Raw genomic sequence first — 13,239 nt, forward strand, 5'->3', positions numbered from 1 at the left:
GACTTTACGTTTGGCATCCCATCAAGCACGCTCAGAATCTGGTCATATACATCCTTTCCTAGCTCCTGCGGGTAGAGGTGGCTAGCTCCAAAAGCTCCTGTAGGGTACAGTCTCTTTCATCTCTCAGCAAATCCAGCATAACTCTGAGGGAAATGCAGATCTTGGAACGGGGCTTACATCAGTTTCCTAGGGCTGCCCCAGGGGGATTGAAAGCTGAGGCAGCACTCTCAATACCTAGAGAAATAAATCACTAACAATTATAGTGCCAGGTTTTTTCTTCATTTTTAATGAGTCACTCATTTTCATTTATCAATACTAAAAAACAAAGAATTCATTTCAGTATACAAAATGAAAGGGTTGTCTTAAATTTTCAGTTCTTAAAGCTTATTAATAATATTTATTTTTTCTTAAAGGGCAGCATTGTTACTTACATATGACATATTATGAATAAAAATAAGTAAACTTTTACCTTATAAGAATAGCTGATATAAAAATTATCCACCCGAGAATAAATTCTTTCATTTTATGTTATATATTCTTTCAGGGAAGAAAATGAAAAAAATCAATGTTAGCAATATTAAAAATATATTAAGGATAAGCATTTCTATTTTTTTAAATTAATGCCTATTTATGTGTTACATGAAAATACTGTATGGTATTTCATCAGATCCAGAGTACAATCAAAATAAAATATTGTGTGACCAACAGAACAATAAAAACAGTACGTTACCCTAAGTAGAATTACTTGTGTTCCAATTAAGTGTTAGTACCACCAGCAAAGCATTTGCTATATTATATTATAGTTATATAAGACTCTATCTTCCTCCTACTAGATTATATTTTACAAGGTCAAAATTGATAGTCGTCTTTCTCTCCAAAGAACCCATTGCTTGAAGTACAGTCAATAGTAAGTCTGTTAAATCACTCTGAAAATATTTTAATGATTAAAAACAAACTATGGGTTTAAGGTAGTACATTTGTCAATTTAAAAGAAAACCACTTTTAAAGAAAACCTACACCCTTCTACTAAGTACAAACTGAAAAACAAGCGCCCACAAAGTAAAATATAAAGTTACATTTATGTTTTTCATTGTTACCAACTGCTTGTTTCCTAAGTGCTGGCGACAGGTTTGCCTTACTAGTCGGTAACACAGTCACTCACTCAAGTCCAGCCTTTACTTTTACAATTCGATCATGAATAGAAAATATAAACTAAGTGATGAGATTTTTCTAAATTTAACTTTCTCTAATATGTGCATTTATATTTATTTGCTACAGAAAAAAAGTTTTGAGGTCAGTAATTTAAAGCATTTTGAAATAATGTATGTTCAAAACATGAACAGTAAAGAAAGATAAACTTCAGATTTGACTTTGTCTCTTAACCTTGCTTTCTTAAGGATTAGTTAATTTATACTTCTAAATAGGAAAATGGTATTACTGTGAAAAAGGAACAGACCATTCCCACAAATAATTTAAGTCATGAGCAAAATACATTCAAAGTCTGTGAATCTAAAAAAATTAACTCAAATGTCTTTTTAAAAAAATGCTTATAGGAGCACAATGATAGTAAAGTAACTGAATGAACATAAGAACATGATTATAACTAGTCAGAATAATCTCAACTTTCACTTTGCAGGAAAAAAGTTTTACTTTCCATTGATCACACATTCACAGATGTAAAGTGAACGTGACTAAATCAATGTGCAAAAGCAGGTAATGTTCTGTATTAGTCATGCTGTACTTTAACATAATAAATCTTTCTCAGTAAGTTCTAAAAAACTACCTTTTCAGCAACTGCCCTAGTACTATAGTTTTATTTTTTAAACTGAGTTTAAGTGTTCAAGATAATACATAGCTACAAAAGCACATCCCAAAGGAGAAGCCCCTGGGTATTTTATATGAATATTAGACACTAAAAGATAGCTCTTTAAATGTATGACACCATTTAGCAATGACGTGTTTAAACAATGCAATGTGCTATTTATTAATTTATCTACAAAGGTAAAGATTTTCTTTCAGATGTGTCTGGAATTGTATTCATCATGCAATACTTAACTGCAGTACTAAAGATGTAACAGTGAGATTCTCAGATGAAGAATCGAAAAGCTTGGTATCATGAGGCAAGTAACTGTCAATAATAAAAGATTAAAAACTAGTACCAACTAAATCTTACAAAGAGAAATAACTTAGCCGTGGATTGTAAAATCCAAGCAGAAACTTTAAGACAGCTCATTTAGGTGAGTTAAAAAAAAAACCTGAGATAGGAATGTGTACAGCAGTTACCAAAGCTATGGGGGGAAATATCGGTCACGTACCTTGTGCTGAGACTGAGAAAGGAACACCATTTTAAATCAGCTGCTAGAGCCTAAAATCAGATGTCTTATCTAAAAGTTCATTACATTTTGCCTATTTTAAATAGCTAATTTTATTAAGGGGTTTGGCTATTTAAAGTAACTTAATACCAAATTCTTCTCTGGTTCCCGTTATCACACTCGCAATCTATTTACTTTTGCAAAGTTAATACTTTCATTCATCTGGTTGAAATATAATGTCAACTATACTATATTTCACCCACACATGGGTTCTACAAGGAAGCACAACTGACCTTTGAACAACATGGGCTTGAACTGTGCCGGTCCACTTATAAGCAGATTTTTTTCAATATACATGTACAGTATTATAGATGTATTTTCTCTTCAGTATGATTTTCTTAATAACATTTTTTTCTCTTGCTTACCTTATTGTAAGAATACAGTGTATAATACATACAACATATAAATGTGTTGACTGTTAATGTTATTGGTAAGGCTTCCAGTCAACAGTAGGCTATTAGTAGTTAAGTTTTTGAGAAGTCAAAAGTTATACATGAATTTTCAGTTGCATGGGGAAGAGGCAATGCCCCTAACCCCACGTTGTTCAAGGGTCAACTCTATTTTCTGAGATTACATTAACCATAACCTTACTTCAACTCTGACAGAGTGAAATTCTGGTTTCTTATTAAAGAGAATTATGTATGTATTTTATCGTTAAGCAAAAGAAATGTAACTTCAAATACCTAAGTTACCTATGTCTAAAATCACCTAACAGAATAAGGTCTCATTTAATTTATTATGATTGATGAGTGCCAACTAGTGGATGTCACTTCCTGCAAACGTCTACCTGCACTGAGATTGTCTAATATTTATGCTGTAGCTTTTTAACATGCCAACTTTCATTCAAAGTTTCTTTTAGGAATTAAGAAGGAGAAGCAAGAAATTTTTACTTTATGTCTATTTTCTATGTATTATTTATGTATTCATTTTTTATTTAGATTGGGACATTACATACTTGTGTAACAAGATGGCATAAACTGAAATAAAGGTATCTGTTCAAAACAAAATTCTATCACTATTTCTTTAAATTATAAATTTAGAAGCATTGTTTTCCAAAGGTAAAAAAGTAAATAAATATTCAATGTCACATATAGACTACAGTTCATTATACTTCAGCTATAAACATAGAGTTTCAATTAATTATACATAAGTTTTATTTGAAGAAAAGAAAAACATACAACCACAGTACTTCAATTAATGAACTTAGGAAAATCCCAAGTGCTTTTACAGTTCTTCAGTTACCATTAAAATAATACACTTTTTAAACCAGTTAAAGTAAAGTGAAAAATAAATTCAGTAACATAAATAAATACAATAAATTTCAGTATTGCAGATTTGAGCAATACAAATTCAAAATACTACTCTGTCTTCCTGTGTTCTTTCCCACCAAAGTGTGCTGTTTAAAGTTCCACAACTATTATCTTCTTCCTCTTGTTCTTTAGTGAGTTCAACAAAAACCTATATGAAAGTAAATAAGTAAGTACAGTATTCTGTATCTCATTTACCTCAAAGAATTTTTAACTAAATCAGAAATAGTATAAGGCTATCTCTAATTACATTAATGATTCAAGTATCAAGAGACTTACTGCTATTAGTACATTTAAACAGAATAATCTCCATTAATCATATACAAAGATGAATGTCAATTCGGAGGATAAGGTTTTTTTTGATTAACATGTTTAAGTGGCACTCGCATAACAAATAATTTATAAATATTTAAGCTATATAATTTGATGTGCTACTGTAAAATACCATCATCATGAGCCATTTTATTAAACAGAAAAAAAATTGAGCTATTCAAAATAAGCAGATGAAGAACCTAAAGTTGTTTATATACAAAGTTTAGGAATAATGTATAACGATTTGCCTCTGACTCACAAACTCCCTCCCCCTCTGATATAAACTTAAACAATTAGATATTAGACACTTTCTTCTCTAAAAGAATTTTTAAAAATTTAACATTATAGTACCTGTTCCAATGTTGCTTGAGAAAAGCTGTATTCTTCAATGGCAAAAGTATGCTTAGCTATTAAAATATGAAAACAATATTTTACTGATCAATATTTTAAAGAATAAAAATGGCAGTAACTACTATGTGGCTAAAATCTTTTTTAAAAAAACCCCAAAATATCTGTAATCAACTCATTTTAATTTGAAGCTACCCAAAAGTTATTTTCCTCTTGCTTTGTCTCTCTTCCCCACCCCCTCAATTCCTTATGGCCTAATAAGCACAATATATAACATTACTTGCCTCATTTAATCTTTTCCAAGCATCTCTTCCTTACTCTCCTTTAATTCTTTCCTCATTATTCCTTTTTTCATGATTTCTTTTAATCTCTGCTCTCTATTTCCCATTCCCGAATTCCAATACTGCTTGTTCCTGACTTCTTGAACTAGATCCTAGATATTGTTCATATGTCCACATAATTTCTTAAAATTTATTGCAGATCCTTTGCAATCTAATCTAATGCCAAATTTTCTATTCATTCTTTTAATTCTCCCTAAGTAGTTCAGGTGTTCTCTTTAATCATAAAGATATCACCAGGAAATACAGGTTGTTTCATAGTTTATAAATGCCATAAAACAACCTGTATCTGAATACTTGCCCTGTGCAGGAGCTTACCTCCCTCAGTGCCACCAGCATATTTTTATCCTACCTACCATTTATTTTACAAAGGTCAAGATTCAATTGACCTTCTTTAAAGCTTTTAGGAATGTCCACCCTCTGATATTACGAATTTTCCTCTCCTCTCTCCTGCTGCTACTGGAGTCTTGCTACCATTTCTACTTCAATAGCCTAATATGAAGAAAGGATTTGAGAAACTCAATGCTCCCACTTTTGGACTGAGCTAGTGAGGGCTAATTAGCTGAACTTTATCATAGATGCAATGTGAAAAACTGTGGTGATATCTATTAAAATAGTAAAAGTTTTATACTACCATATAGGTGATCTACCAAATCCACACAGTATTAGTATTTACCTTATCTTAGATTAATAAAAGGTTATCTTCCTATTTACTATAGTTTCTACAATAAACTGACTCCCAACTTCTAAATTTTAAAATAAAATTCTTTTACAATTTGAAAGCTATCTTACCATGTTTTACAAATGTTACTTACCTTCTTCCAGCTTAGAAAAAGATTGTGAAAGAGACTGAACATCTTCTTTAGGAATTTTATAAGCCAAAATAGAAGAAAAACTAAAAACATAGAAATATAGGAAAAGTTTAAATTACTGCTATTGTGTTCTAAAGCTAAAGTTCAAATTTTTTAAAGTTCAAAACTAAACACCAATAACTTATTTTGATTCTGATTTAGATAAAAATTACTATTTGAAGTCATAAACTATTTCCACTCACAATAACTCACTACTGAATAAAAACTTTAAGAAGTTTAACTACTATCGAATATTGAAAGATCTAACAATAAGTTAGATATGAAGCTCCAATCATCAGACTACACTGATCCAATATAGCGCTAATACAGACTTTCCCCCGTCCTTAATATAATAACACATTTTTATGATTATTGCTCTATAAAAAAAGTTAAATTTTAAAAATCTTTACCTTTCCTGACGGCTTGCATTTGGGAAAATATATTGAATTTCTCTTTCAAGGCGGTCTATTTCTAAGTTCTCTATCCAGTCCTTTAACTTAATTTCCAAAAAGTAACCTTTTCCAAATTTACTTTTCAGATGCTGGACTGTCCCAATGCATCTGTAATAATTTTTAAAAGAAAGCTCAGATATAAAAGACTTGACAGTTTCAAAAATTACTTTTCATCTAACGAGTGATTTCAATAAAATGTTTACGAGGGAATACTTTTAAATTTATACAAAGGTTACAAATATACAGTCTCCGTACACTCCTCACCCAATTTGTTTCCCTAATATTATCATCTTACGTTACTATGGCACATTTGTCAAATTAGGAAACCAACAGTGGCACGTTAGTATTTACTTGACTTTATTTGGATTTCACCAGTTTTTCCACTAATGTCCCTTTTCTGTTCTAGGATCTATCCAGGATACCATATTGCACTTAGTTGTCTCCTTAGTCTCCCTTGGGCTGTGACAATTTCTTACTCTTTTCTTCTTTTTCATGACTTTTTAGAGTTTAAGAAGAACTGGTCAAGTATTTTAGTAAAATGTCCCTCAATTTGGAGCAGTCTTGTATTTTTTTTTCATGATTATACTACGGTTGTGGGTTTTGGGAGAAAATACCATAGAGCTGAAGTACTTTTCTTATCACATTATATCAGGCAGTACATGAAATCCACATGACATTGTCTGGTTAAGCTAGCACTTGTCAGGATTGTCTACTGCTACTATCTTCCCCTTTCTATACTTTAGAAGAGACTGGCTAAATCCAGACCACACTTGGGACACAGATGGTGAACTAAGCTTCCCCTCGTAGAGGAGGTAGTATCTACATATTTATTTGAAATCTTTCTATAAGGAAGATTTGTCTCTTCTCCCACATTTATTTAATCAATCATTTATTTATAAGAATATGAACTCATGTATATTTATTCTATACTTTGGGTTATAATCCAATACATTATCTAGCAATTTTTTAAAATAATAAACATCATGCCTGAAAATAACATTCCAAGTTGTTGAATAATTAAGCCCATTGCAAATGCAAAGTAGATAGCCATATTTTAGGAAAAATTCATATATTTACAAGTAATTCTATAGAAAGCAAACTGATTCAACAACTGAAATAAGGAAGAAAATGTTAACATTTAAGTTAATATGCATTACTCTAAGTTTTTTAAATGATGACATTTAAAATCCACCCTCCCACTCCCCAAATGGCTGGTCAGACATCTACCTTAACTGCCCAGATACCATGATAGCCACTCGGTCACAGACAGCCTCTGCCTCCTCCATATAATGAGTGGTCAGGATAGCAGCCCGCTTTTTGTTTTTAAATGCAGTTCGAATTGCTCGCCTACAAAACATAGAATAAAAGAGAGGAAAGGATCTGAATGTTAATGAAAATACCCGGTTTTTTTAAAAACCCAACTATTTGGTTAATTAGGGTAATTAAAATATATCAAATTTCAATTGCTGTAGTTATTACATTCTGCCCAACCATGATTTTTCTATTATAATTTATTTTCCCTTATTTTTAAAAGCTTGTCAGATAAATGTCATGATTTCAAATGTTTCTATACATTAAAAAAATGAATTGTGAAAACTGGTGCCTCTTCACGTTGTAACAAAAATTGCCATAGGATCATAGGAAAACCTTAGCATGCATCTAAACCAAACCTTCCATTTTATAGACATGGTAATCTAGGCTCAAAAAGTTGGTCAACTAAGCAGTACTGTGAATTCCTAGTAAGAATTCCAATATAAATTCAAGACAATACCGACGTGACCCCAAAAATGTATACAAGTGGACCCTTTGGTCAACATTGCTCAAGCAGTAATTCACCGTACTCAGAAGTGTCTGGACGCTGATGGTAACCACTCTGAACACCTCTTGTAATTGCAGAAGTCAAATGTGACTTGTATTCATCTTTTGTTATCAGTATATAATGAGTATTAGAATTTTAATAGCATTTTCCTTTCTTAAAACGTATATATGTGTGTGTGTGTGTGTGTGTGTGTATATATATATATATATATATATATATATATTTGGCACCTTCTGTATTACTATGAGAAAGAATTATCATTTCTATGTGAAATGACTAGGAAAAAACCTTTTAAAAACTATTCAGAAAACAATACTCTTTATTTTAATAATTACCTATATACTCATTTTTGTTGTGAAATATATAAAATATTATCAATATTTCATGAAAAAGTGAGTTTTAAAAGTGTAACAGATTCTCTAGAAATCAGAGTATTTAATTTTTAATTACTATTTTATGTATGTGTAGTATTTAAAATCAATATGTATATATAACTAGTATAAAACCCTTAGTTATAATAAACGATCCTTTTATTCGAAAGTATGATATATTGTGTAATGTGTCCCAAGTGCCTTACTGTGATACTCACCACATGTGCTGTTTGGCTTTAGGATCCATACCCGTAGATGGTTCATCTAACAAAGTAATCTTAGGATTCCCCAGCATACTTAGAGCAAAACACAACTAGATGGAAAGAAAATGGGTGGTGAGTGCTGCAATACAAGGAATTTTATCATAACAGTATCAGACATTAAACTATCAATAAAACATATACATATTTGTTGTTTAATAAAAGTACCTTTCGTTTGATTCCTGCAGGTAGTTTCTTTATAGTTTTCTGAAGATGTTCCTTCAAATCAAGTGCATTTGTTATTCTGCAAAATAGATAATACAAAATGAGTGTATTATACTCACTGTGATCACTGACATTCTTTTTTCTAGAACACTGTTGAAGCTTACAATTAGACTTCCAATTTACATCATTTTAAACAAATTAATATCTTGATCAAAAGGTTCACTTTAAGTTTCAAGACAATTATATTTATTCTGTAATTAGAAATATAAAAATTGTCTTATTATTTTCATAATTATCACAATTCGGTAAAGAACATATGAAAAAGTAATGACTATTTTCTCACACCTGTTATGAAGTTTTTAAAATGTGAAGTGTAAACCTTTCTCCAGGTTAACAAAAAAAATCTAAATTTTACCGATTTGTGACTTCTTTCATGTCACTTGGACTCATTCCTTTAACAGCTCCATAAATTTCAAAATGTTCTTGCAATGTAATATATGACCACAGAGGGTTTATCTGAGGACAGTATCCCATACACTTAATGGAATCATCATCTTCAGTTGGGTCTGAAGAATAATCTCCTAGGAATACCTACAAAAATACAAACCAATTTTAAATAACTATTTTTGCTTAATTTACATTGTAAAGGAGGTGGCAAGTGAATTACTTCAAACACCTTCCTAGAGTTAGGGCAATATCAGGTCAGATTTTTACTCCTTTTGATGAAGAAAGGACATACATCGCTAAATCAAGAGTTCAGTGACATGGCCAGGAAGGGTGATCAGGAATGCAACATTGATTGAGAAAGCAAGCCTCAATTTTAACTAGGATGATCGTGGGGTCTCATTGGAAGCTAATATTTGAGTCAGGGAGGTAAGCAAATGTAGTCATTTGGATTTCTACAGGGTAAGGAATAGCCAACATAATGAATAGCTAAGACAAAAACCCAAAGAAAAGAATATGCCTGGCATTTTCCAGGAAAGCAATAAGCCAGTGTGGTTGGTGTGAAGTAAGCAAGGGGAAGAGGAGGAGGAGATAGGATCAGAACAGTTTTGTGAACTTTCCAGAAAGTAGTGAATGATATTTGTATAATCAAAGAGTAATCAATGGCAGGGTCAAGGTTAGCTGCCATACCTCCTGAAATTAATACTACTGTCTTCCATTCAGTTGGTAGACAAATCACCCATGCACATAGTAATTATAAAAGCAGAAATACTGCATATGTGTGTGTCTGCACGTATGTTATTAAAATTTTACTATGTACATTATTTTCAGAGATAACCAAAAAGATCACAATTTTTCATACTAAAAAATTAATATTAAAAAACATAAAAGTTAAGCATCAAACTCCTGATTTGTCATTAAGAAATTTATCTTAATTAAAAATATAAATCATAGTAAACATATCCCACACCCTTGTATATCATACCTGGCCTGAAGTTGGTTCAATATCACCAACCAGAATATTAATAACTGTGCTTTTGCCTGCACCATTTGGGCCCAATAGCCCCAAGATCTCTCCTAAAGGAATTGATAGAAAAATCATAATGTAAGTGAAATTAAAAATGGAAATTACTCTTCTGGAAACATTATTTAAGGAAAAAATAATTAAATACTAGCCTTTTTTCACACAGAAGGAGACGTATTTAGTTGCCACTTTCTTTACTTTTCTTGTAAGAAAATCTTTCTTATCGTCATATTCTTTATGCAAATTGCTGACCATAATGGCTGGTTTCTAACAAAGGAAAAGAAGATTTAAAGGGAGAGTTATAAATCAGAACTTAGCATGAAACAACAGGCTGCACTCAACTCATGTCCATATCATAAGAACTGTATTTGCTAATAAAGGGTACTGTATAAATAAATACCCATTTGTGACTGAAATGACTTATTCAAAAGTGAGTGGACAAAAATACTTTTTCAAAGACTTTGTTTCACATTGATTCATATGAAAAGAAAATGTTTTCAGATTATTCCTCTGCATGGGTAACTGATCATGGCACATTTAATATGACTTAGCAATAAAGAATAAATTACCTCTTCACAACACTGGCAACTCATCAGCTCCCTGACCTTCAGTCGTTCAGCTTTGACGTCTTCGTCTTCATCGTCATTGTTTGGTGGTTCTGGACACTTCTTATTTGGGGACTTTGTTGAAAGGGTCCTAAATATAAAAAGATAGTAGACTTTCAAATAATTAAAATAGTAAGGAATTCAATCACTGCATAGAGAAAAGACTGAAAAAATATGCCAACATGAGAACTATGGTTATCTCTGAAAGGCAGAATTAAAGAGCTGTATTTCATTCGATACTATTTAGATATCATCTAAATTCATTCAACAATATTATTTATGACCAGTACCTATCAGGCACTACTTCACACAGAGATCAAAAGATAAAAAAAAAAAAAAAAAAAAAAAAAAAAAACAGAAAAAAACAAACCCCGGACCCCTTCCTCAAAGAATTTACAGGATGGGTGTAAATGAGATTGCTCAGAGTAGATGTAGAGGGTTGCCATCAGAACCCATAGAAACACCACAAAGGAAGGCAAAGGAAAAAATGCTTCCAAAGGAAATTTTGAAGAAATAATAAGGTAAAAAGGGAAATAGCAGCTGACATTATGGAAAACTGAAACAAGAGAAAAGTGTAAGAGGAAAGAAGTCAATCATATTAAAGGCTGCAGATTAGTTAAATAAGTTGAGCTACTTGACAAGACAAAGAGGAAGTTAATTAACTATCTTACTGAAAACCGTATCAGTAGAGGGGTAAGGGCAGACCCCAGACTGTAGGGCGTTAAGGTGTGAATGGGAAGTGAGGAAGTAGAGACAGAAGCACTCTGGCTGTGAAAGACGAGAGACCGGCTAAGAACTAGAAAGAGATTCAGGTTTAAATGTGACTTATGAGTTCTACTGTCTGTTACTTTGTTTTAATGGGAGAAAAGTGAACCCCTCCAAAAAGAAAATCACCCTGTTAAGATTCAAAAGAGGAACTGACTGAGCGACATTGATAGGCAGACAGGATACAGCTGGATAACAGGAGGGGCACCTCTTGCTCTGGGACTGGGAAAAGGCAAAAACAATGAAAGTGTGTCAAAAACTTAATTCATAATTAAGCGCTTTTGTTTTCTGAGATGGCAAGATCCGTTACTAAGGAGTAGGAAATAAGGTGAGGTGAGTTAATTTGGGGAATTTGAGGAATACAAAAAAGGCTTAGGATAAAGAGATAGGACGGTGCAGCTAACTAGGAAAATGTGATATGGTTACCAGTGTTAAAACAAAGCTGAGTTTATGTGGGATAAAAATGTAACATTATCAAACTGCACTTTTATGTTATTTTTCTCTCATGTACAATTAGATTGACCAAAATGATGATTCTTAGTGGGCAGGTCAAAGAGATACAGAAGATGAGGGTGCTGAAGGAGGGTGAAAGTGATGAATCACGGAGCAAGGCTGGTTAGAGAAAAAAGTGAAAATAATAGGGATTGGCTAACACATGTGGGAGAACAGAAAAAAAATCGAGGGTATGAAACCATAGGAAGAAAATCCAATAGGACTAATAAAATAAGATGGCTGAAAACAATGAAAAGTTACTGGTAGAGCTGGACACTGGAGTTTAAGATTTTACAGATGAAGTGAACAGCAGCAATGGCACGGCTCTGATGGAAATACATGGCGAAATGGAACAGAGACAAAAATCACCGGCTTGAAGAAAATCAAACTCTGAGGGGTTAGGTTATCTATGTGGATGCTGAAGTCTCCCCCATGATGACAGTAAGAAAAGGGGCAAAGAGGAGAAGAGTCGGATGCTAAGTCTTCAATGAATGTGGGAAGTATCCAATGGTTAATAAATAACCATTACATGTTTATCTATACGTTCCAGTTTTCTACAGTATGTTAATATTCAGGAAATAAATAAATATATGTCAGAAACATAAAAAAGAAATTCAGAACCAATTTAGTACCAATAGCTATATTTGAATAAGTAACTGTTCTTAAATTTAAAACACTGTGAAAAGAAAATGCAGAGACTTGGAGAAAATAGTTTCAAATCATATAATCTAACCGGTAAGACACCTGTATCCAGAATATATAAAGAACTCTTATAATTCAAGAATATAAAGATATTTCATTTTTTTTTAATGGGCAAAGGAGTCAAACACATGTCTCAAAAGAAAATATAAAAATGGACAAAAAGCACATGACAAGATGCTCAACACAGGAATCATAAGGAAAATGTAAATCAAAACCACAGTGAGACACCACTTTATATGCACTGGAATGGCTAAAATCCAAAAGATAAACACTAACAAATATTGGCAAGAATGTGGAGGAAACAGAACCCTCAGATATTCCTAAAAGGACAGTACAGTGGTCCCCCCTTTTTGGTAGTTTCACTTTGTGCAGTTTCAGTTATCTGCAGTTAACCGCAGTCTAAAAATATTAAATGTTAAAATTGCAGAAATAAACAATTCACAAGTTTTAAATTTCATACTGTTTTGATTAGCATGATGAAATCTCGAACTATCCCACTCTTTCCACCTGGGACCTGAGTCATCTCTTTGTCCAGCACTCGTTATGTCACTTAGTAGCCCTCAGTTATCAGATGGACTATTTCACTATCACAATGCTTGTGTTCAAGTAACC

The 13,239-nt window shown here is 32.2% G+C and overlaps 1 protein-coding gene across 2 annotated transcripts in view; it reads right to left on the reverse strand.

Annotated features, from left to right (window-relative positions):
• Positions 1-266: 266 nt before the first annotated feature.
• ABCA5 (ATP binding cassette subfamily A member 5) overlaps positions 267-13,239 on the reverse strand; it is a 61,565-nt gene continuing 48,592 nt past the window's right edge. For both annotated transcript variants that reach the window (XM_081029057.1, XM_081029058.1), the window contains 11 exons: positions 10,633-10,759; positions 10,216-10,330; positions 10,025-10,116; positions 9,011-9,186; positions 8,599-8,674; positions 8,389-8,483; positions 7,208-7,327; positions 5,939-6,088; positions 5,493-5,572; positions 4,343-4,398; positions 267-3,830 (listed from right to left, as the gene is read on the reverse strand). In XM_081029057.1, coding sequence (XP_080885183.1) covers positions 3,723-3,830; positions 4,343-4,398; positions 5,493-5,572; positions 5,939-6,088; positions 7,208-7,327; positions 8,389-8,483; positions 8,599-8,674; positions 9,011-9,186; positions 10,025-10,116; positions 10,216-10,330; positions 10,633-10,759 — 1,195 coding nt within the window. In that variant the 3' untranslated portion in view covers positions 267-3,722. The remainder of the gene's footprint in view (positions 3,831-4,342; positions 4,399-5,492; positions 5,573-5,938; positions 6,089-7,207; positions 7,328-8,388; positions 8,484-8,598; positions 8,675-9,010; positions 9,187-10,024; positions 10,117-10,215; positions 10,331-10,632; positions 10,760-13,239) is intronic.

This window comes from Rhinolophus hipposideros, assembly GCF_964194185.1.
Source record: "Rhinolophus hipposideros genome assembly, chromosome: 20".
In the NCBI taxonomy this organism is placed as follows: domain Eukaryota; kingdom Metazoa; phylum Chordata; class Mammalia; order Chiroptera; family Rhinolophidae; genus Rhinolophus; species Rhinolophus hipposideros.